Below are 23777 nucleotides of genomic sequence, written 5' to 3' on the forward strand. Positions count from 1 at the left end.
CAGGTAAAAGGGCTTGCCAAGTAAGTCTGATGACCTGAGTTCAATCTCTGTGGAACCTGTGGTAGAAGGAGAGAACTAACTCTCAAAGGTTGCCCTCTGATCTCCACACGCAAGCCTTGGCACACTGCCTTTAATATCCTCTGCCCCTGAACAAGAGCAAATACAACTACAATTATTAAAAAGATTTTTCTTAATCAAATTGAAACCTTCCTCCTCCCACCTAGTTTCAACCTTCTCTGGTAACCATGAATCTATACTATCTATACTCTTACTTCTTCAAGATAAGTTTTTTAACGTATAGTAAAAAGGATGCTTAGGAAATGAAATGTTATTGTTCATTTAAATTTCCAACTAGCTGTGCTTAAGCCTTTAAAAGTCCCATCAACCTTTATTTTCATACCTTGCCACTGAAATTCCTAGTAATATGTTTGGATTGTGAAGATTTGTAACACCATAGATAAATGAGCTCTGGTAAGTAAGAATCTATTCTTAGTTTCTTTGAGATAAACTTTTTAGCTTCTATTTATGAGTGAGAACCTGCAGTATTTGCCTACTCCCAACTTATTTCACTTAGCACAATGTCCTCTAGTCTCACCCATGTTGCTGAAAAATCACAGGATTTCACTTTTTTTTTTTTTTTTTTTTTTTTTGCTGAAGAGTATTCTTTTTTTTCCTTTTGGGTTTTTTTTTCCTCCTTTTTTATTATGAAAACAAAACAAATGTGCTGGGAGAAGGGTCCATGATTAGGAGAGTACTTTCTATCTTTTTTTTTTTTTACTCTGTGGTGTTGAGGCCAGCATTGAAAAAAACAAGCTAAAACTACTTACATTTGGGCTCATTCTCATTTACAGGAATTTACTAGAAACAGCACTAAAAAGTTTAAGAAAAGTTACAGGAGACTTGTATGCACATCATACAGAAAAGTAACATTTTAAATATAAAAAAAGAAAAACTTCTGGAAGCGTTATGCCAGTATCAGGGGACAGCGATAAACAGGGTGACCGATCTGACAATGAGCATTGTATTTTCCAATTGACAGCAGCTGGGCATGGTGGCGCACGCCTTTAATCTCAGCACTCGAGAGGCAGATGTTGGCGGATCTCTGTGACTTCAAGGCCAGCCTGGTCTACATAGTGAGTTCCAGGCCAGCTGGGGCTACAGGGAGACCCTGTCTCAAAAAGACAAAAAAAAAAAAAAAAAAAAAAGGTTCTGAAAAAGAACAAAACCGGGGGCGGAGGAACCACAGAAGAAAATGTGTCTGGCTGATTCTGTTGTATATATTTTCCTTATTCATGTATCAGTTTACAAACCCATGTCTTGACCCATCTGAACAGTGCTTCAGTAAACACACGAGTACAGCTGTCCTTCCAGCACAGAGGCATCAGTGCCTTTGGATACATGCATCCAATAGTGGGTTCTCTCTTTACTTTGGTCTTTTTGAAACAGGGTCTCCCTGTGGCCTCAGCTGGCCTGGAGCTCGCTATGTAGACCAGGCTGGCCTTGAGATCCACCTGCCTCTGCCTCCTGAGTGCTGGGATTAAAGGGGCGTGCCATCACGCCCAGCTCCCAATAATGGATTCTTTCAGTTTCATTTGATTTTGCTTTAGACAAAGTTTATTTTTGTTGCTTATGAGCAGGAACCCTGGCTGATAACCCATCAGTACTGTAAGGGAGCAGACTGGGCCACTTGCTGGGGTGTATCTTCCTGCAAATCAACAATCTCTTTAAGCCTCCACTTGCTCATATGTCAAATGGGACCATAACCAATAGCAGTGTCTTGGTGTTGTGAACATTGAATAATCTGTATAAAGCACTTGGCACAGTCCATGCTGCATAGAGAAGCATTTGATAAATACTATATTTTATTATGACTAAAATTTTATGTAAGTACCCATGTGTACTGATCACTAAACTCTATCATTCAGCACATAAAAAGCACACTCCAGTGTATACTCTGTCTTAAGTCTTGTGTTTCATTCTCTCTCTTAGGCTGGGTTTTTAGTTTGTTTTGCTTTGTTTTCTTGCTTAGGACTTCAGCATTTTCCATACTGAATATCCTGAGATTTTCTTCAAGAGTACAACTTCCAGGTCATAGTACCTGGATTTCCTTACCTCATCCTATCAATGCTTCCCTGGTAGTCCCAGCACTTGGGAGGCAGGGACAGGCAGATCTCTGTGAGTTCAAGGCTAGCCTAGTCTATGTAGTGAGTTCCAGGCCAGGTGGGGCTACAAAAAAAAATAGTTGAGACAAGAATTCTTCCTTAGCATCTGGTGTATGGATTTAGTAGCTTTAATGCAATTTTTAAAAGCCCAAATGTATAGTCTCTATTCCAAGACTTAGTATAGAAATCTTAATTTATCTACTTAGTTTCTGACAGATTTTTCTTCCACTGAAATATATAATGTACTTTTATTCTTAAACTACAGAGACTTTTCCACTCAACTTCCTCCCTCTGGGATGTAATAAAGAGACAACTTATGGCCCAACAGCACATTGGAGACAAATTTTCTGTGATAGAAAAATGTTTCTTGCTATACGTAATGTTTCTCAAAGGAGGTAGGTCAAAACATAGATATCAGTCCTCTATTTACTCAATACCATTTATGGTTATAGAATATTAACATGTAGTATGTTATTTTTGAAAGATTGTTTTATGATGGCTGTTTTAGTTTCCATAACAGCCATATATAAATTAGAATAAAGAAGAAATTACAATTATTTACCCCCTCTATGAGTTTGATTTCTACCTCAAAAGTATTAAAAGGGCTGATCAGAGAAGAGCAGCTTTGTGGTGTAGGTCAAACCACATCTCACCTTTTGGAGAGTCAGCACTCTAGGATTTTATCCTAGACCTGTTCCTTCCTGGTGGGGCCTGTGCTCGACCTCACTTTCCTAAGGTGTAGGATCAATGTTACTCTCAAGGATGATTATAAGAAGTAAATGACATAATATGTGCAAGGTACTTGGCTCACATAAGGAGTTCAATACTTGGTAATTGGTGTATGGCTCAACAAGGTTTATCGGAGGTCTAATAATTATAAGAGCATTTGATGATATATCTAAGGGAAATTATAGTACTATAAGCCCACATTAATATAAATCAAATAAAGAGGAGACTTTTAAATCTGGGCATATTGGCACATGCCTGAAGTCCCAGAATTTAGGAGACTGAGGGACAATTTCCATGAGTTCAAGGCGAGCTTGGGCTACATAGTTAATACCAGGTTTGATGGTGCTACATAGCAAGACTGTGTGTCAAAAAACAAATAGGGATGGAGGGAGAAAGAGACAGAGAGAGAGGCTTAATTTCATCAATGAATAGTATCAGGAAGGCAATGGCACTTCAAGTAACTCAGATACTAAGGTAAAGTTTATAAATTACCAGAATTGGATTAACTTTTGCTTAATAATGTTTTGCGTTTACATTGATCTTATTATATTTCTTTAGACCCATAAGCTATTTTCACTGAGGTGTTGCTATTTATGTAGAAAACAAACAGGTGCTGGTCGTGATAGTGCACCCCTTTAATCCCAGCACTCAGGAGGCAGAGGCAGGTGGATCTCTGTGAGTTAGAGGCCAGCCTGGTCTACATAGTGAGATTGAGGCCAGCTGGGAGACCTTGTCTCAAAAAAGACAAAAATAAAAATAAAATAAAATTTAAAAAAAGAAAATAGACAAATAATGCCCCAAATTTACTTAAGGAGACAGAAAACCCCATGTTTTAAGCTGATAAAAGGAAATCTGAGTCACAGAGTAAACGTGTGAGCCATATTAATGTGAAATCCATAAGCATTAGCTAAATATGAACTCTATTTTATAATTGAACTCAATCTTCATTTTATACGATTACTATGTGAGGAGGTGAGAATGAAGTCTCCAGATAACCTCAGCTACTTGAACTTTTCTTGTGCCCATTCTTTATGATTTCCTCACCAGGTTGGCCTCTACTTGGGGTTAGGAAGGTGGATGGCGTTTGATCCTTAGCTATGTCATACTCTGAGATGGAATACTTCCTGAATTCAGTCTCAGATCCCCAAAGTGTTCAGTGTCTAGCTGAATACTTTGGGTGCAGGGTTACCCCAACTCTACAGTGTCTCAGAGCCACATCTATTTCACTTGCAGCTGCACATGAAACATATATTATGGCAGGGGGCGAGGCCTTGCAGCCACCTAGGACCTTCTGGTCAGATTCCTTTATTTCTCCATGCCTGCCTCCATGTGTCTGCCTGAACTGTGTGGCTAGTGTGGCTAGTGTATTCCATAAGGCTTGCTGCTGTTCTGGGGTCCCTCTTGAGAGGAAGGTTCAAGCCACTCCTACTCTCTGTCTTCTATCTTCACAGTCCTTCAAACTTAGTAATTGTTCACCTGTTCCTCCTCCTCTCCTGGGCACCGGGACTTAGTTGGGAATCTATGTTGACGTTCTCTCCAGTATCTAAGCTCCTTTGCTCATCTACTACTATTTTTTCTCAGCCTCAGGGAGTTGTGATCTCTTTTTGAATTGGGACAATTCCTTTTGGCTTATCTTACCATTTTTGTAAACCTAATATTCTTCAATCAGTCTTTATAATCTGAACCCTTCATGCCATTAGGTCTTGATACTCAAAATCAAGGATTTTAAAACACTGTGAAGCTGGCAGGATGGCTCAGTTTGCTGTCAAGCTTGACAATGATCTGAGTTTGATCCCTGGATCTCACACAGTGGAATGAGAGCTCCAACCTCAACAAGTTAACAAGTGTCCTCTAACCTCCACATAGCATGTAGCGTACACACACACACACACACACACACACACACACACACACTGTAATAAAAATTTTAAAATAAAGAAAAATAAAACTCAAAAGCCATAGGCACCTCATGTTGATCTGTGGATTTCTTTCTTTTTTTTTCCCCTGTAGCCCCAACTGACCTGGAACTCACTATGTAGATCAGGCTGGACTTGAACTCACAGAGATCTGCCTGCCTCTGTTCCCACCCCACCCCCCCAGGCAAATGCAAGGGATATAAAGGAATTAACAGATATAAACAAAACATTTATTTAAAAAAATTTTTTTTGGTCTTTTTGAGACAGTGTCTCCCTGTAGCCCCAGCTGTCCTGGAACTCACTATGTAGACCAGGCTGGCCTTGAACTCACAGAGATCTGCCTGCCTCTGCCTCCCAAGTGTTGGGATTAAAGGCATGCACCACCACACCTGGCCTTATTTTTAAAATATTTTATTTATTATTTTTATTTTATGTATACGAATGTATTGCCTGCATGTGTGTAAATGCACCCGTGTTGTGATATGCCCTTGTAGGTCAGAAGAAGGTGTTGAATCCCCTGGAACTGGAGTTAGGACAGTTGTTAGCTGCCATATGGGTGCTGGGAATATAAAAATATTATCTTCCCACAAATGGGAGATGCCTTGCACCTAGTGATCTAGTTTCTCCTTGATTGTCAGACCTAAATTATTTTCTAGTTAATGGCTTGAGAGGCTGACTAGAAAAAATGGACAGTGGCCAGACCACATATGACAATAGAACTCAGACTCACAAGCTGCATTGCAAGCCAGAGTAGACAAACCACCATCTCTGGCTGCCATCAGAATGATTTGGACTTGATCAATGCTTGACAGCATTCCAATTCTTTACCAATTCCCTTCCAACTCACAACTAATCAGAAAAAGCCAAATGTGCTCCCTAAAAAAGAATCATGTAGGATGCCTTGCTTTTCAGCTGGCTCTCCTGCAGCCTTTCCATGTCAGCAACCTCCAATCAGAACACACCTGCAGCTTTTCTTTCTCTTTTTTTCCCTTCCCACTATGAAGCCTTCCCACTATGAAGCTTTCCCACTCCAAAGCCTGCCATTGAATCTCTGCCAAGTGCAAGCGATGGTGGCTGACCCCCTTGCTCTAGACAGACAGCCTCTGTTCCCATTTGGGTGGGCTTCATTTATTTCCCCAGGCTCATGACACATAAAGCTATTATATTTAGATGTGCACTTTGATAGCTGAGCTTCACATTTTTTTTGAGCATAGAGATGTTTGGAGTAAATAAATACTGGGCTTTGATTTCTGTTTTGATGGGAAGAATTAAAATTTATAACTCAAGATGGCTTTGTCCTTGAATTTATGGGTTCTGGTGTGCTCAGATGGCTACAATGTAATAGTATCAAAAGTGTATATGAAATTCTCATTTTGTAGATTAATACATTTTGGCAAATTACTAATTCAGAAGGACATAGCTGTATTAGCCTGACATGTAAACCTAAGGCCTTAGTGAAATAAGGATTCTTAGGATACCAAATACTACACATTTGTATACACAAAGTTGTGCACTTTAAGGTTGTTGTAATACAATGTATGTGACCATCACAACAATATTCTAAGACATAAATTACAACGATCATTTCACAAATGAAGACTTGATCAGTAAAGTAAGACATGTTCCCTAATAAAGATGAAGTTGCTCATTAGGCAAAGAACCTTAAGTCCATACGAAGCTACTGCTCACTGGAGTATTTCTTGTATGTGATGGGAGGATGGTCCATCCCCATTCTTCTGGGAAGGGTGTAGTCTTCACCCAGCATGGCCAAGGATGAGAAGATGTTCCAAGAGAAGATTCCGTTCAGGGGTGTGACCACCTAGGCTATCTTGGTATTTCATGCCAAAGCTTATCATGGTCAGGTGGCCCACACACTCAAATGGCGGAAGCAGAAAGGTACATGGGCCTTCCCAGGCATAGGAGAGTCTTTCGTCTTCCTTGACTAGGCCCCACAGGCGTCCTATAATCTGGCTGTGCATTCCTCTCTCACAGCTTCTGCACTACTCACCTCGCTGTCTTCACTCTAGCTGGATTCTCTGCAAGTTCTCAGCCCCGCTGAGCACCCATGCTTCAGCTCCTTTAAAATTCTGGCTGCAACTCTTTTCTCCTGGATTGCAAGGTCCTGGATTCTGTATGAGTAGTTCTCTATTTTTTTTTTTTTTGAGTTGATTCAGATAAAATTTTTCCTCATAGAGGTCTTTTGTGACCATTTTAGCTGAAGTTTTACCGCATTGTTCTTTTTGTCACCTATTTGAATCTAAACTCCTCTGTTAAATTAAGGTATGGTGGCAATAATCCCAGTGTTTAAAAGCTGAGGCCAGTCTGGACTACATAGTTAGTTCTAAGCCAGCCTGGGCTACCAGAGTGAAATAAATCCTGTCCTAAAAGTAACAAACTAACTTACTAACAAAATGACATCCTCTTCTTCATTAGTTGGTGTATTGTTTTGCAGAGTCTAAAATTCATGAGGTCTGAGCATGATGTCACATGCTTATAATCCCAGCCGTGTGGAGGCTGTGGTAGGAAGCTCTTGAACTCCAGGCCAGCCTAGGCTACATAGCAAGATTATCATACACACACACACACACACACACACACACACACACACACACACACACACACAAAGACAAACAGTTTGTGAGATTTGAGAACTTGTCTGTCATGTTTCCTCCTGGATCCCAAACATCCAGAACAGTGTCCAGACCTTCAACACATATTTACTGAATTAATGAATGAATAAACAATAAATCCAAATTGAGCATCTCATGACAGACAGGTACCCATTAACAAGGAAGAAAACACAATGAAGGTTTTGTGTATAATTTCAGACATCTCTGACCTCTGGAAGCTTATTTATAGCCCATAGTTAAGCTACTATGCTGAAAGTATGCTGTTTCTGAGAGTTCTTGAAATTGAGTCTAGGATTTTGTTCTTTGCAATTAAACATAATTGCATAATGTCTTATAAATGGAATTTTAAAAATATATCAATTGGTTCATTTGGTTTGAATAAAATAGATCCCTAATATTTATACTGATGGATCCTAATGGCCACATTTGAATACTTGTCTTTAGTTTTCCTATCTTTTGGAAGACTTGGAAGGACTAATCTTTCCAGCTTCTCTATAGGTTGGTCAGGTCTGTGTGACAAATTCTTTCCAATGGATACATCACTGCCAGGTGAAGTTCCCCAGGTCTCCACTTTCACTACAGTGACTGTGGATACATTCATAGGTCTGAAGGACAGTACTAAGACATTACCTGTGGCTACTTGCTAATGAGAGCCACACAGATCCTTTAGCTGACTTTGTTAGAGCAAGCAATACAAATCTTTGTTTTTTTAAAAAAAATATTTTTATGTGTATGAATTGTATTGCCTGCATGTATGTAAGTGCACCCATGTTGTACAATGCCAATGGAGGTCAGAAGAGGGTGTCAGGTCCCCCAGAACTGGAGTTGCACACTGTCGTTAGTTGCCATGTGGGTGCTGGGAATCAATCCTGGGTCCTGTGCAAGAGCAGCCAGTGCTCTTAGCCCCTGAGTCATCTCTCCAGTCCCAATGGTTTATAAACCATTGGCAAATAGTAGATAACAATTAAAATAGTAAGAATTCAGAATAAGATGTATTTTAATCTTAGATTTGTGAAAATATGGGCCTTAGATTAGGTAAAATATAGATTGTCACGGGAATTCATTAAATTAGATGAGCATAGTATTAAAAGCAACAAAGCTGAGGCTGGACAGGAACTTACGAATCCAAACTCCAGTGCTTATTAGCTTGTGTCTTAGTAGCTTGTATAAGTGAGGTTTAGCTTCCTTATGGGATATGGCGATAACAGAAGTGGCTTTATAGAGTTTTATGAATAGTAACAGATAATTCCTCTAATGTGTTCAGCATCATAATTATTCCACATATTTTAATCCTCACCTTTAGCTAGGTTACAAAACTTGTTTAAGGTAAACACTACTTCCAAACACTATACAGGAAAATATATTTTAAGTGTTTTTTAAAATTAGGATACACTAATCAGTTCTTGGTGATAACAAAAAAGCAGATCACCCTGGGTCTTTCTGTCTGTTCTCTGATGTGTTAAGCAGGCTAAAATAAACACCAAGAACAGCTCTGAAGAGGGAAAAACTCACAAAAATGTACCTCAGGAACATAGGAAAGATCAGTCCTGTGCTTATATTGGGTTAATAGGAGGGAAAATTGAGGACTAATTGTATACTTGGAGGCTTGGGTGGTGTGTGGGGTGAGGAGGGGTGGAGGGAGAGGAGTCTTCAGATACAATTTATGTTATTGTTCCTACCCATAGCGTTATAAACTCTCACAGGCAACAAAGTTATCCAAGAAAAATTACTTGACTCAAAATTCCAAATGCATAAAATAGTAACTCTTGTTATAACTGTCTTCATCCATAGCACATTTAGAAAAATCTGGATTCATGAATATGTAGCAACCATAGTTCTAAGTTCATGCAAGACCATGCATTTTTTATTTTTATTTATTATTTTTATTTTATGTGTATGTGTGTATTGCCTGCATGTAGGTAAGTGCACCTGTGTTGTGCAATGCCCGCGGAGGTCAGAAGAGGCCGTCAGATCCCCTGGAACTGGAGTTATGGACAGTTGTTAGCTCTCATGTGGGTGCTGGGATTCGAACCCAGGTCTTCTGCAAGAACAACCAGTGTTCTTAACTGCTAAGCCATCTCTTCAGCCCAAGACCATCCATATTTTATGAGCTACTGCTGTCAGTAAAGATGTGATTTCTGGGTTCTAATGAAACCTTCTTACCTCAGTTTTCTGGAGGACATATTACTGCAAAGAACAGGTGACTGATTAATGTAATTTTTATTAAACAGCAGGGCTATTTTCTTTAAAGGAAGTACAGCTGCTTCTAAATATAACTCTGGGCTATAGTTTACTTTTTCTGTTTACTTTATTCTTGACTTGTGAAATTGTATCTTAAGACTTGGGGTATATACCTTCAAGTTGTATCAGCTGAACAACAGTGAATTGTGATGGCTCTAGTACCAAAGGAAACAGAGGGAACTTAAATATGTTTTGCTTTCCTATTGAATACAGTTTTACCATATGTGTCTGTAGTTTTTAAATATTTGAAAAAATTAAAAAGTTTTCTATTTCTCTAGCTAAAGACCAAGAGGACAAAACAGAACAAACTCACTCCAATCCACATGCTATTTGTTTGGGGTAAAATTCAGATAAAAAAATCCAAAGACACCCCCTTTCTTTTTCCCTACCAGCAACAGTGTCATGGAGATACTCCCCTCTTAGGATGCAACCCACCACATAGACATTTGGAATATCAGGTTAATGGTCTGGGAAGGGGAGGTTTGGGTTCTTCTCATCCTTCTTCCTGCTGGGTCAGAGAGGGTTTGCCAAGGTTTACTGCACATTCTCAGACCCAGTCAGAGGACTAGGGATTCCCAAGCAGGGTCCACCTGGGTATGCACCCAGAGGCCACTGGGAAAATCTCACAGACATGACACTGTATCTCAGAGTGCTTCTTCATTCTCCATCCATCTTGCATCCATGCTAAGTGCCCCAAGTATGTAAATTTTTCCTGGGTGCAAGTGTTTCACGGGGACTCCTTGCAAGCTGGAGCTAGCTCGGCAAGGTTTTCTAAGCCTCTTGACTCCCTTGGGATCTAGACAGCCATCAGGAAAGGACAGGCTTTCCGGCACTGCCCCTGCACACAGAAGATGCTTTCCGAGGTATGCTCCCAAATATTTGGAACTTGGTGTGTAGCAAACAAAATTATGCTAAAATGCTAAACAGGTAACTTGGGGTGCTCAGTATTCCTTAAGAAAAAAATAATGACAAAATGCAAATTAGGCAACAAAATACCCCAAATGAGCCCCACTTGACAGGCGGAACTGAGATTTTTAATGGAAAGCTTACTCACACCCCCACACAGAATTCATTGTAAGTACTTAAAAATGTGTAATTTTAAATTCCACCACTGTCACAATGAACACTTCATAATAACAAGCAGTGGAACAATGGACACCCCTCCACTCCCTTCTTTTTATCACATTGTGTCAGATAATAAGAAGGTGTCGCGGCGCGGGAAAGCTGAGCCGGGAACGTAAACGTGTCCCTTTGCAGCGTGTAGGAGCTTTCTGGGCCGCGTGTCTCAGAAGTCTAACCAAACGGTTTACTCCAATACCTCAACTCAAAAGACTGGGCCAGACACAGCGGAACGTCCCCTTGGCCTGGGACATGAACCGAGGGGGCCAAAGGGGAGGCGGGGACACATGAGAACGTAGAGAATGAGATCCACTCTGGAGCAGGCGGAAAGAGTGGAACCGAGTGGGAAGAGAGGGTCCACGCTGGGTGTGGCGAGGGCGCCGTGCTCCTGGAGAGAGAGATCTTACGCAGGACCCCGAGCGCACAGCGGTACCCACTAAGCCCAACCTTTTCTGTTAAACTCTGAGCATCCTGATTAGGGTGTGCGCGGGGTCACAGGTAAAGATGCCGCTTTGTAACGGGGCATAAGTGTGCTCGCGTGGGGGAGGAGGATCGAGGGAGGAAGAGGAGAGGAAGGAGGGAAGGAGGGAGAGAGGAGAGAGGAGAGGAGAGGAGGAGAGAGAAAAAGGAGGGAGAGAGAGAGGAAAGGAGGAGAGAGAAAAAGGAGAGAGAGAGAGAGAGAGAGAGAGAGAGAGAGAGAGAGAGAGGAGAGATGCTGAAGGCTTAGTTGTCCTACTTTAAGACGTTCTCTGGCAAAAGCTTCCTGGCTATCGGAGGGCGCGCCGCGTTGGGGACCTCTCTAAGGGGCCTCCGGGCTCCACGCGGTCTGCGGTGGCCCCCGGAGCAGGACACTCGATCCTGACATCTGAGGGGTGGGACTGGGCTGTGGTTTTACCGTTTCCCCGGCGTTGCCAGACCGGGGCGGACGGCTAGCTCTGCCTTCCCCGGGGGTGGGGGTGTGAAGCAGGCCTCCTGCGCGCCCTTCCAACGCTCGGCTTGCTCCCTGAACCCTCTTTCCTCCGCAGCCTCTAGGACAGATACCCCAGGCAACCCAAAACCCACTGGAGCGGGGTCCCGGAGCTCGGAGAGAGGCGGGCGCGCACCGGGCGTCGCGGGGAGGTGGCGGCCGCGAGGGGCGCCGCCGAGCGCCCGGCCAGTGAGGATAGCAGGCGGCCGCGAGCAGCCCCCAGAGCCGCGCAGCAGCGGCGTCTACAGTGACGGGGAAGCCACGCCCGCTCCGGAGCTGGGGGCTGGCCCAGTCCCCCCCACCTCTCCCCCTCCCTCGGCCCGCTCCGCGCCCCTGCTCCCTCCCTCCGCCCCCTTCCCCGCGCCGGCCCCCGGCCCGCCCCCGGCTCTGCTCTCCCGAGGCGCTGGGCGCCGCGGCTGGCGGGCTCTCCCGGGCGCACACACATCCACGCACGCACGCCCAGAGCAGCTCTCTGCGCGCGGCCCTCGCTCCCCTCGCCCATGCAGACCTACCGAGCGCCGGAAGATGGCTGACGACTCCGTGGGGCACCGAGGATGCAGCCCGGCGTCGGCAGCGGCGGGAGCGGGAGCGGCAGCAGCGGCGGCGGCGGCACGGGCAGCGGCGGCAGTGGCGTTGGCGGTGGCGGCGGCGGAGGCTGGAGCGGCGGCGGCGGCATCCCCGAGACTCTCCGAGCTACCTTTCCCTCTGACAGCCACTGACGTTCTCCGCCGCTAGACCGGACCCCGCTTCTCCAAGCGCCCGCGTTCCCCTCCCCGCCCCGGCCCCGCCAGCACCGCTACCTCCGCCAGCTTTGCCACCATCAGCACCACCTCCACCTCTGCCACCACCACCACCACCACCACCACCGCCGGCGGCGGCAGCAGCCATTTCATCTCCACAGAAACCAGACACAAAAACATGGCAGAAATGGAGAAAGAAGGGAGACCTCCGGAAAATAAAAGGAGCAGGAAACCGGCTCACCCAGTGAAAAGGGAGATCAATGAGGAAATGAAGGTATTTTTGGACCTCGGGGGCTGGGGTGACCGAGCTCTTTCTTCCGTCCGCTCCCTTTGGGCTGTTGTGTGAATTGGGGGATATACGGGCGCGCTTGTCAGTTTCTCTCGGATTCCCAGGACGCCTCAGCTCCCCCTCCAGGTGCAAAGCGGAGGCCACCTCGCGGGCTGCATCCCCGAAATTTGCCAACCTCAGATTTGATGGGGTGTGTGTGGGGGGAACATACTATTTAACCTCACAACCCCCAGATTGGCACAGATGTTTCAGGGCGAGGGCACCAGACCCGAGTGGCGAGAGAGCATGGCGTGGAGGCTTTCCTAGTGGGCGGTGTAGGGTTTTTCCCCCTTCTTCGAGAATCAGCCTTGGGACCCCTCCAAAGTTAGGAGCCGCCCGGCTGAGGCACCAGGATGTCTGGATTCCACCCTCCTCCCCAGTTCATCCCTGGTTTCAAGATCTCGCTTCGCTCCAAGTCTCCAGCTGCTACAGTGTCGCGGCTGTCAGTGCCCGGGGCTTGCGGAGGGGTAGGGAGAGGATCCTGCCCGCGGGCTCGCCTCCCCGCCGCGGGCCGCTCCTCTCCGCTGCTCGCCTCTGTACGCCTCACTTTCCAGTTAAGCCGACCCGGCAAGCCCGGCACAGCCTGGCTGTGTGCGCAGCGGCCTTCGCTGCCGCCTACCCATTGTTCGGAAAGGCCAGCCCGGAGTCCTCCCAGCAAGGCCGGGCTCCCCGCCAGGCCAGCGGTACTCCAGAGGTGGCGAGCGCAGCCTCCTGGCGCTCCAGCTGTTCGCACTGAAGCTGTTGTCCCAGGAACATCGCTCAGCCTAGGACCTCTCTCGTCGTCCCCACTCCCTTATTTTCCTCTAAGTTGCAGGTTTGCGGGGGGCGAAGATCTCGAGGCTCTCGATTTAAAAAAAAAAATCATTTTACGTATCCAGTTTTGTTTTATGAGTTACAAGAAAAGTAGGTTTGCGTTTTGTGCGTCTTGGTGTCCCCGTCTTCTGCATAGAACCCACAATACTGTCAGGTGATTTGGTCAGCTTTGGTTAAATTTGTATTTGGATGGTATGCGACTAAGTCACTTTTACTAAATTTTGGCATCTTGATTATAACAAGCATATTTCATGAGTGCTTTGTATGCAGTCCGTGCCTATAAGGGGACAACGGACACACTCCTTACATGTTTGCATAACTAGGTGTACATGCCAATTTCATCTCTCCCTGAGGTATCCGTGTTGTTTCAAATTTTGGAACAAGGGCTTTTATTTTGGGGTGAAGAACTTAGTGTCTGGAAGCATGAGGTATCAGTCTGAAGGAGAAATAAGAACAGTTTGTCTTGGAAATCAATGCCATTCCTTGTAATAAAAACCACCGTTGGTAGTTTAAAATGATAGTTTAAAAAGAAGAAGAAAAGACCAGTTAAAGTTGTTTTCCTTCCAGAGTGGAATTTGCTCTACAGTAACCATCCTTCCTCACTTGCCCTTCTCCCTCTTGTCCTGTGTTTCCAGATTACTTTTCCATGCGGTTTAAATTGAGAGTGAGGCAAGAGGAGAGAAGGGAAGGCCATTAGGAAATCACAGCATACGCTGGCCCTTTAAAACGCTGCCTAATACGATCTATATGGATGGCAGCTTTTAAGTTTCATAGGTTCTAGAATTACAAATTAGCTAATTTTAATCAAAACATGTGAAATGTTATCCCGGCTGGATATAAAGGCTGACTGTGCTTCATGCTCGGGGCTGGTGTTGTTGACTTTGGCTGCAGGCTCACTCCGTGGTTTGGGAGATAGTTGTCCTTCTACAGTATAACAGATGTTTGTCTGAACTGGTGAGGAAGAAACAAAAACAACATTGTGTGAAGGGGAAAAATTACACAATTTTCAGCCAATGCTGTAGGACTGAGTATGGAATTAACCTGGATGCTCAGAATTTCCTCTTTTCAACATGTTATTTTTTTCTTCTAAAGCACTTTCTACTATTTGAAGTTTTAATTCTTGCTTTAATCATAGTAGCATTAAACAAGAAGTTTTAAAGCTGCACATAATTCAGCTGTCTGTAGGATCGGCATTTTCTCTCTGGTTTGGAACAATGTGAGAGTCCCTGGCCAAAATTTCCGGTCCTGTCCATGTGCACCATGCCAGTGTGTCTAGTGTATTTGTTGACATTCCTCTAATATAACAGCACCCCCCCAAAAAAATCCTTATTTATAAAAATTGTTTCTCAGAGTCTAAGGGTTATTTCAAACTTGTTGATATTTTTCTGCTTTTAATGTTAATAATCACAATACAAAACCCCTCCCCACCCCCCATGGTATTATTATCCCCAGGCTTCCTGAACTGAAGTATAGGGTAACATAACAAGTTGGTTGCCCTGTATAAAAATGTGTGCAACAGAATGTCACTGAGAACACAATGTAGCCTTGTACAGCTTCATATCAGTGCCTCTGGAGCTGCCCGGCTGTGTTTGCCTTCATCAGTCGGCTTTCATCTGGACCAGTGTAAACTAAGCCCTGGTAAGTAATCACTGCCCTGCAGAAAGAAAGGAATGTATACAGCTAGTGCGGCCTAAGCTGTAAAAACGGAAACCTGAGCCCCCACCTCAGATCACATATCAAGGCTTGGAGGTAGGGGAAATGAAGGGGGAAAGAGGAGAGAGCAATGGAAAAGTCAGCCTGGGAAGTGGAGGATCAGGGGGAGGCCCCCCTTAGGGAGATTTGGCCCAGGGATTAGGGAATTTCAACGTGGTGTACAGTGACCTACTCAGGTTTCAACACTGGTTAGATCGAGTTGCCTCTCTGTGAGCTGAAAGAAAAGGGACTGGTGTGTGTGTGTGTGATTTTTTTTTTTTCTCCTTTGGGTAATAGAAAGGACATTGGTACAAGTGTCTATTTTAAGTTCAGCAAATGCAGAGTACTGAGAATGAACAACAAAATTGCCTCACCCAGAGACTTCCTTCAAGATTTCCTAATCATGATAGTCACATATTTATTTAAAAATGGCTGGAGAAGACAAACTGGCTGAGGGTTAGCTGACACCAGTAATGGCTGGAGAGTGTCTTCATGTGGCTTTGAGCTAATGTTGGTTGCTGTTTCACTAGATCAGATATTGAGTTACATATTTGTTATCATTGGTTTAATGTACATGGCAGTTGTAACAAATTTAAATTCGATACAATGTAATTTTGTGTGTGAAAGTGCATGACTTGGCATAGCGAGGTTATGGTGTACTCCAGTGAAAATATCTTCCTAGTAGAAAGGTTAGCTCCTTGTAAGCTCTATGGCGCTTATCTTTTCTTCTTTTTGTTTTGATTTTTCCTGGTTAAAAAAACAGGATTATTTTACTGTACTTACAGTTAGCATGCCTTATTTAATAATGACTAGTAAAGAGGATTTTTAAAAAATTAGATGGGATGGGCCGGGCGTGGTAGTGCACGCCTTTAGTTCCAGCACTTGGGAGGCAGAGGCATGCAGATCTCTGTGAGTTCAAGGCCAGCCTGGTCTATATAGTGAGTTCTAGGACAGCTGGAGCTACAGGGAGACCCTGTCTCAAAAAGACAAAAAAACAAACAAACAAACAAAAAAACCAAAAAAAAAAAATAGACTGTCAGGAGGGAATTCCAACATATGGAAGGGTTAATTAATTTTTAAGTCCTCTGGAACATGGTAGATATAATATAAAAACTACTTTTTACTAGTGAATGTGCAAATATAAATATATGCAAGTCTAAATATTACTGTAATAAGGATATGTATTTGTGCAAACAGATCTTAGTGAACTGTGATCAGTAGATACCAAATAATAGTACAACTAAAAAAACCTCTAAATTATAAATAGAGATAAGGAGTCAAATTTTTATTTTTTAAAACTCTTTGACAAAACCAATGTGACCAGATCAAGTACTCTGATTTGGTAAATTTCTTCAGCAACCTGTTATTGGTGTACTTACAGTGTTTGGTTTCTTTATGAATTGCCCAGCTACCGGATAATCAGGATAATGTTAAACATCATAAGGTCTCACCTTTGTTGAAGGCTTCTGTTTACAAATAATCTCAATAAGTAATTTGTACCAAAAATTATACTTTGGTCCTGATGCCTACAGTTTGAGGCATGCACATCTGTTAGAGTTTAATAGGAAATTTACCACAAGATTTTCTAGTTTGGTGTCTGATGGTCTCTGTTTGGCATTAGAAATGACCTGTGTCAGTTGTATAGACAGTAATACAAGCTGCAGAGCTGAGCTGGTGAGTTGATTAATGTTAAAAAAAAATTTAGAGAGATCAGAGAATGTATTAGAAAAGTCCATGGGTTTAAGGTTGAAATGAGCTCCTTCCTAAAACAGGTATATTTTAAATCTTGCTTCTGAAATACCATCCTTGTGTCAGATGCAGTATGTCTCAGGAACTTAGAAAGTGGGCTTGTGACAAGATCCCACCTTGAGGCAGTCAAACCTTATATCAGACTGTCCTCCCTGAGCAGAAGCCTCAGGTGTGCCATGTTGGCAGGGCTAGGGGCTAAGGTGAGCCACGTCATGACCTTTGCCCCTTGGGAGCAGGGATGGGATGTTCCTGAGCCTTCAACAGCGCTCTCAGTTACCCATCTCAGGGTTCCAGGCTAAAACCATACAAGACTGTACTATGAGGACTTAAGAGAGCTAAGCACTCTGCTCTATTCAAATGGGGGTTTCTGGAAGAGTCTCCATCTGTGAGCTGCTGAGGATGGTGTGCAGTAGATGCCAGTCCCTAAGCCTTATACAATTTGTAGGTTCCAAAGATTAGGAAATGGAAAGGAACCACTCCACTTCCTCCCGAATCTGAAATAAACATTTGAACTAGAAGAAAATGAGTCTGACAGACTCATTCCCTTCTGCGTTTCCTGCCTCTGTGCTTGCCAAGCACTGCTCCAAGGAGCCAAGCCCTGCTCTCCTTGTATGAAAGATAGACTTATAGAAAACAAGCTGTAACAGAGTTTTAAAGAAAGTAAAAAACAAAACAAAACAAAACAAAAAACAGGGCCTCAAAGAAGAGCAAATATTAGTGAGTGCAAGTGACTCTCTAAAAAGCAGCATTCTAGAGAAAGACTGTCTCATTAAGATGACCAGACTCTTTAGATCTTCATGTCTGAGGGAATGTCCATTTTATTTATTGCATCTTTATACTTCTTTTTGAAAAATAAAATGTAAGGAAAATGAGAGGTAGATCATAAAAAATATTCCTGAGGTCTAAAACTTTCTTGTTTGGAATGGAGCGTGACTACACTTGCACTCTCTAGCTAGTGAAATTATTAAATATTTTTCTGAAAAAGAAGGGATAGTCCAAAGTAGAAGGAAGAAAAAAAAGTACGTTGTTTTGATAGTGCCAATCGAAACAAGTGAGAAGACATGAAAGCTCATGGTGAGTAAGGTTTGCTGAATGTATATTTTTAGGATCTGTAGACTGATGGATGGGTGTTAATATTTCTCATATAGCCAAAGGCCTGGGAAACACTGAACTGTGTTAAGACCAGTGGCTCTGGAACAGACAGGAAAAAAGATGCAACAAGTTTTGGTGATTTTTTTTTTTAGGACAGCTCTGCTCTGCAGCCCTGATGAGACTCAGCTGCATGCAGCTGTACACCTGCCATGGCTGCCGCAGTGTCTGCTGAGGGCCAGTATCTGCAGTTGATGTCTTAGCAGCAAAGCAAAATATGGGCACGTGATTGCTTGCTCTATGTCACACTTAAACAATATAGATTTTAATTGTGGACATGCTTCTAGTTTTATATGCTGATTACATAGTCTTTGAGAGTTAGAAATATGTCACAAGGAGAGTAGGACTCTCAGGCCTTTTCTAGTTGGGTATTGGTGTTATAATGTGTCCTCTGAACTTAGTAATGCATTAAAATCAGTGTGGTTATGACTGATGACAATACTGCAAAAGTGACCCCAAATGGAGCACAGTGATTATCTTCAAAGGACCTGAAGCTCGGACCCTGGAGTCAGATAGAAACAGCAGAGCTGGATGTATAAAGTCTGTACCACAAGTGCCACTCTGGCCACTTTATTATTTTGTGCATGGTGATGACCACCTAATCATCTGTGGGAGTGACTTGTCTTTACTATGCCATCTGATCTGATGGGACCCTGGGTATGGAAGGTACTTTGTAATCTGTGAAAGGCTCTTTACATATTTCTTTTGTACTACCTAAATTTTATTTCCTGACCTTTTTATTGTAATAACTGTAGAATGAAACTGGTCCACTGGGTCTGTGTTGAGAGACATCTTTGACTCAGTCCTGGGCCAATCTAGGGAATGGAGCTGATGCTGATGTCTAACTAAATTCAGTTCTTCAGTTTGGAACTGGAATAACACTTTCCCTTTCCTTTTTTCTCTTAGCAAGTCCAGTGATGCTTAAGAGTTTACCCAAGAATCAGGCATAACACATGAATATGGCCAGGGAGAGAAAATAATTAAAATTCTATTATCCATAGACTTATTGGAGGCCCAGAACACCCTCTCCCCGCCCCTGGTCCCCACCTTGTGAATTGTTCAGGATTGTGAGTTTCCTTTTCCTTTGAAAGTATTTCTCATGTGCTCTACTTTTTGGATAATACATGTCAGAATGTTTTGAAGTTAAGTAAATGTAACTGACAGATTCTGTTATCGTTTGATTGATATAGTTGCCTATGAATGAGACTGTATGTTAATTTTTAATTAAAATTATTTTTTATTTTTATAAAATTACATACAGACATGACAGAAATAGTAGAATAAGCAATAGAAATAGGCAAAAAGTGGGGCTGGAGAGATGGCTCAGCTGTTAGAAGTATATATTGCTCATGCAAAGGACCTGAGTTTGATTCCCAGCATGCACACTGGGAAGCTCACAATCGCTTGTAACTCCTCTCTGGCCTCTGTGGGTACTTAAATGCACATGTGCACACACACTCACACAGACACACATAAATACACATAAAAAGAAATTGCCAGGTGTGGTGGCACATGTCTTTAACCCCAGCATTTGGAAGGCAGAGCCATGTGGATCTCCGTGAATCCATGGAGATTCTACCTAGTGAGTTCAGGTCAGTTAGGCTACATAATGAGACCTTGTCTCAAAAAGTAAAATAAAGTAAATAAGTAGGTAAAATGCAAAACATAATTTTCCCACCCAGACATAATTATTGCCAACATCTTGATGTGTGTCTTTTCATACCCTTTTCTATGTATTTTAATTTTTTATTTCTAATATTTAAAATGTATAATTTGGGAGACCCTGTCTCAAAAAGACCAAAAAAAGTATTAATTTATTTTTATTTTATGTGTCTGAGTGTTTTGCCTGCATGTACATGGGGCACTTGTGTTATACAATACCCACAGAGGCCAGAAAAGGGCATTGGATCCTCTGAAAGTGGTTAAACACCATGTGGGTGCTGGTCCTCTGCAAGAGCAGCCAGGGCTCTTAACCACTGAGCCATCTCTTCAGCCCTCATATACAGTTAAAAAAAAAAAAGATCTCATAATGTGCTAACTTTTCCTTTAAAATTTAATACATTGTTAATAGCTTTCTGTGGCACTAAAGTTTATCTATAATATATATTTTAGTGGCAAAATAGGAACCAAGTTCCTATTGTTTGACATTTAGTTTATTTCTAAGAAAACATCATTGAGATAAATATTCCTGAAAATGCATATTTCTGTACCTATTTCCTTAGGATAGTTCCCAAAATGCCTAGAAATACAATTACCAAGTCAAATGCTTAAATACATTTTTAAGATTTTTAATGTTTGAATCAGATTATATTTTTTCTAAGTTGTAGCAGAAGTTCTCAGAAGTTAATGTTCTCAGAAGTATGAGAGTGCTCACTAGTATTATCTTTTTAGCTTTTTAGACAAATCTCACTATGTAGCCCTGACTGGCCTGGAACTTGCTACATACATAGACCAGGCTGACCTGGACTTCCCAGAGATCCATCCACCTCTGAGTGCTGGGATTAAAAGCATGTACCCTCATGCCTGGCCTTACCATTTTTTAAAATATAGAGAGTTTTACATTGCCTAGATTGACCTCAAACTCTATGCAGAGGATGACTTTGAACTTGTGATCCTCCTGTCTCTGAGTGCTGGGATTACAGGCAAGTACTAAAACAACAACACCCCAAAAAACAAAAAACAAAAACAACCAAACAAAAAAAACTCACTAGTTTATGCAGTGCTAGGTAAGCACTGTACCAACTAAGCTTTATAGTCTAGTCTGTATTATAATTTTAAAAAAAAATGTCTCAGATACTTGTTGTTAAAATCAACTTTTGCCTGAATTTTGTTTGATCATTTTTTAGTATTTATACATTAAAAAAAATTTGTGAATGTATCCAAATGAATTTGCACATTTATTGAGTATATTCTAAGTGTCAGACATTGTGCTAGGTGAGGCATAAAATGAAATAAAAGGTTTCTTTCTTCAAGTGACTTATTTTTGGGTTAGATGACATATTTTACAAGATTTGCAATTTGGAGTAAAAATAGGAGTTATGTTTACAGGGTGAGGGAAGGTGGAATAAATTATTAGGTAAAGGATTAGGGTAAACTGGGTGTGGTAGCGTACATCTTCAATCCCAGCACTCAGGAGGCAAAGGCAGGCCACTAGCTTGGTCTGCATGGTGAGTTCCAGGCTGGCTGGGGCTCCAGGAAGACCCTGTTTCAAAACAAAACAAAACAAAACAAAAAAAGTTTGGTGCTTTCGAAAATCACTAGTCTTTTTTTTTTCTTTTGGTCTTTTTGAAACAGGGTCTACCTGTAGGTCCAGCTGACCTGGAACTCAATATGTAGACCAGGCTGGCCTTGAACTCATAAAGATCCACCTGCTTCTGTCTCCTGAGTGCTGGGATTAAAGGCGTGCACCACCATGCCCACCTGTCACTAGTTCTTTTTAAAGGGCTTCAAGTGCTTATGTTTCAGAGGTGTTTTCAAAATTACTGTTATTTTCAAAATACCTTGAAATAAACTATTACTTATGTGGTAAAATGCTCAGTTAAAAATCATAAGATTGAATTTTGACATTTTTGTTTTGTTTTGTCTTTTTGAGATAGGGTCTTGCTGAAGCTCCAGCATTTGTTTGTTTTTAAAAAATATTATTTTTATTTTATATGTATGAGTGTATTGCCTGCATGTATATAAGTGCACCCGTGTCATGTAATGCCCATGGAGGTCAGAAGAGGGCGTCAGATTCCCCTGGAACTGGAGTTGCAGATGGTTGTCAGCTGTCATGTGGGTGCTAGAAATTGAACCCAGGTCATCTACAAGAGCATCCAGTGCTCTTAACTGCTGAACCATCTCTCCAGCCCCACTTTTTTTTTTTTTTAATCATGTGTGGTTTATGCATGGTTGGAGGCTGAACCCAGGACATGCTAGGCAAGCACTCTACCAATTGAGCTACACCCTTATCCCCGACCTTTGACATTTATATAATACTTCTAGTTGAATGAGGACGGGGTCAAAGGAATTTCCTGGGAATTAAGATCCAACAACAAAAAATATGTTTTTTTGATGGTATCAGAAGAACTCAAGAGATATAAAGGGGGAATGGAGAAATAGCTTAGTGGGTAAAATGCTTGCTGCACAAGAGTGAGGATATGAGGTCCTGTCTCAAAAAAAGGTGAAGAAACATTGGAAGACACCAAACTTCCATCTTTCCTTTGTACACATGTGTGCGCGCACACACCAAAAAAAAAAAAAAAAAAAAAAAAAAAAAAAAAAAAGAATGAAGGAGTAGGTAGGTCTATGACCTACCTTTTTATTCAATTCTAGGCTTTGAGCATGACTTCAAACTAAATGATAGGATTGTAATCTTTCCATAGGAGCCCTAGAGATGAGAAAGGAAAATAAAAGAGAAGAGAAAGATAGAGGATGAGGTGTTCGAAGTACAAAACAATCAGAGGCTCAGAGGCATATGTGATATCAGAAAGTTGTAAAATAATATGATTTTAACTATGAATTTTGAACACCTCATCTCTAACAATACAACTAATTAAGGAGAGTACAAGCTAAAGACCAAATCTAAACATGAGCCAGATTTCAAAAGAGGTAGATGTATTTTGGTTGGAAACTTCCTGATGAATGAAATTGACATCCGGTTGGTATGATTTCTTTGCAAGTCCCTGATTAGTCTAGGAAGTAAAATCTTTGGAATTGTTGACCTCTTGGTGCAGAATTTATGATATAATGAAGCCCAATATAAGAATCGGAAGGTCTATGCTTTGGTTTTGACTTTCCTGGATGATCTGTCACACCTGCCTTTTGCCTTTTCGATGTGCTGATTTTCTGTTGTCTCATGAGGATCTCACTTCAGTTCACCAAAAGTTTATTGTGGAAACTAAACACCTAGCACACAGGGATATTGAAAGAAATAAGAGAATTAAAGGATGTGGAAACACTGCAAAGTGCTATAAGAGTGTTAGACATTAACATTATAATTTTAGTGACCTATTTTCCAAACCGAAATTGGACCACATGGTATGAGAGAGGATTTTTGTGTTACTTCCAAAGGCAAGAAGCAGTCTGCAAAATAGAATTCAGATGCCAGAATATTTCAATTTCTGGCACACTTTAATGGTTAGTGGGAGCAATGATAAACTATTTGAAATAATGACTTCTTCAGTACAATTGACGATGTGCGATCACTATCATTTTCAGATTTCTTTGCAAAGGACACTTTATTTTTTCACATAAGTGTATGTTCTTTGATTTCATATAATTTTAAACCTGGGAACTTTTAAGAGATTTTGCTTTGGTTTCCTGCATTAGCTTGTCAGGAGAACTGTTGCTTGAAGATTGTGGGGAAAGCAAATTTCACAATCCCCCTTAGTACAGTGGTATCTTTTGTTAGTGAGAATCACTCCTTTTAAGTCATTCTGAATTTTTTGTTTGTTTGTTTTTTTGAGACAGGATCTCCCTGTAGTCACAGATAGACCAAACTGGACTTGGACTCAGAGATCTGCCTGCCTCTGCCTCCTGAGGGCTGGGATTTTAATTTATC

General features: G+C 42.0%; 1 protein-coding gene across 1 annotated transcript in view; it reads left to right on the forward strand.

Annotated features, from left to right (window-relative positions):
* Positions 1 to 12134: 12134 nt before the first annotated feature.
* Sobp (sine oculis binding protein homolog) overlaps positions 12135 to 23777 on the forward strand; it is a 170880-nt gene continuing 159237 nt past the window's right edge. Inside the window, exon 1 of the mRNA XM_029554635.1 lies at positions 12135 to 12778. Coding sequence (XP_029410495.1) covers positions 12683 to 12778 — 96 coding nt within the window. The 5' untranslated portion in view covers positions 12135 to 12682. The remainder of the gene's footprint in view (positions 12779 to 23777) is intronic.

The sequence above is a fragment of the Nannospalax galili genome, unplaced genomic scaffold, assembly GCF_000622305.1.
Source record: "Nannospalax galili isolate Female #2095 unplaced genomic scaffold, S.galili_v1.0 scaffold324, whole genome shotgun sequence".
In the NCBI taxonomy this organism is placed as follows: Eukaryota; Metazoa; Chordata; class Mammalia; order Rodentia; family Spalacidae; genus Nannospalax; species Nannospalax galili.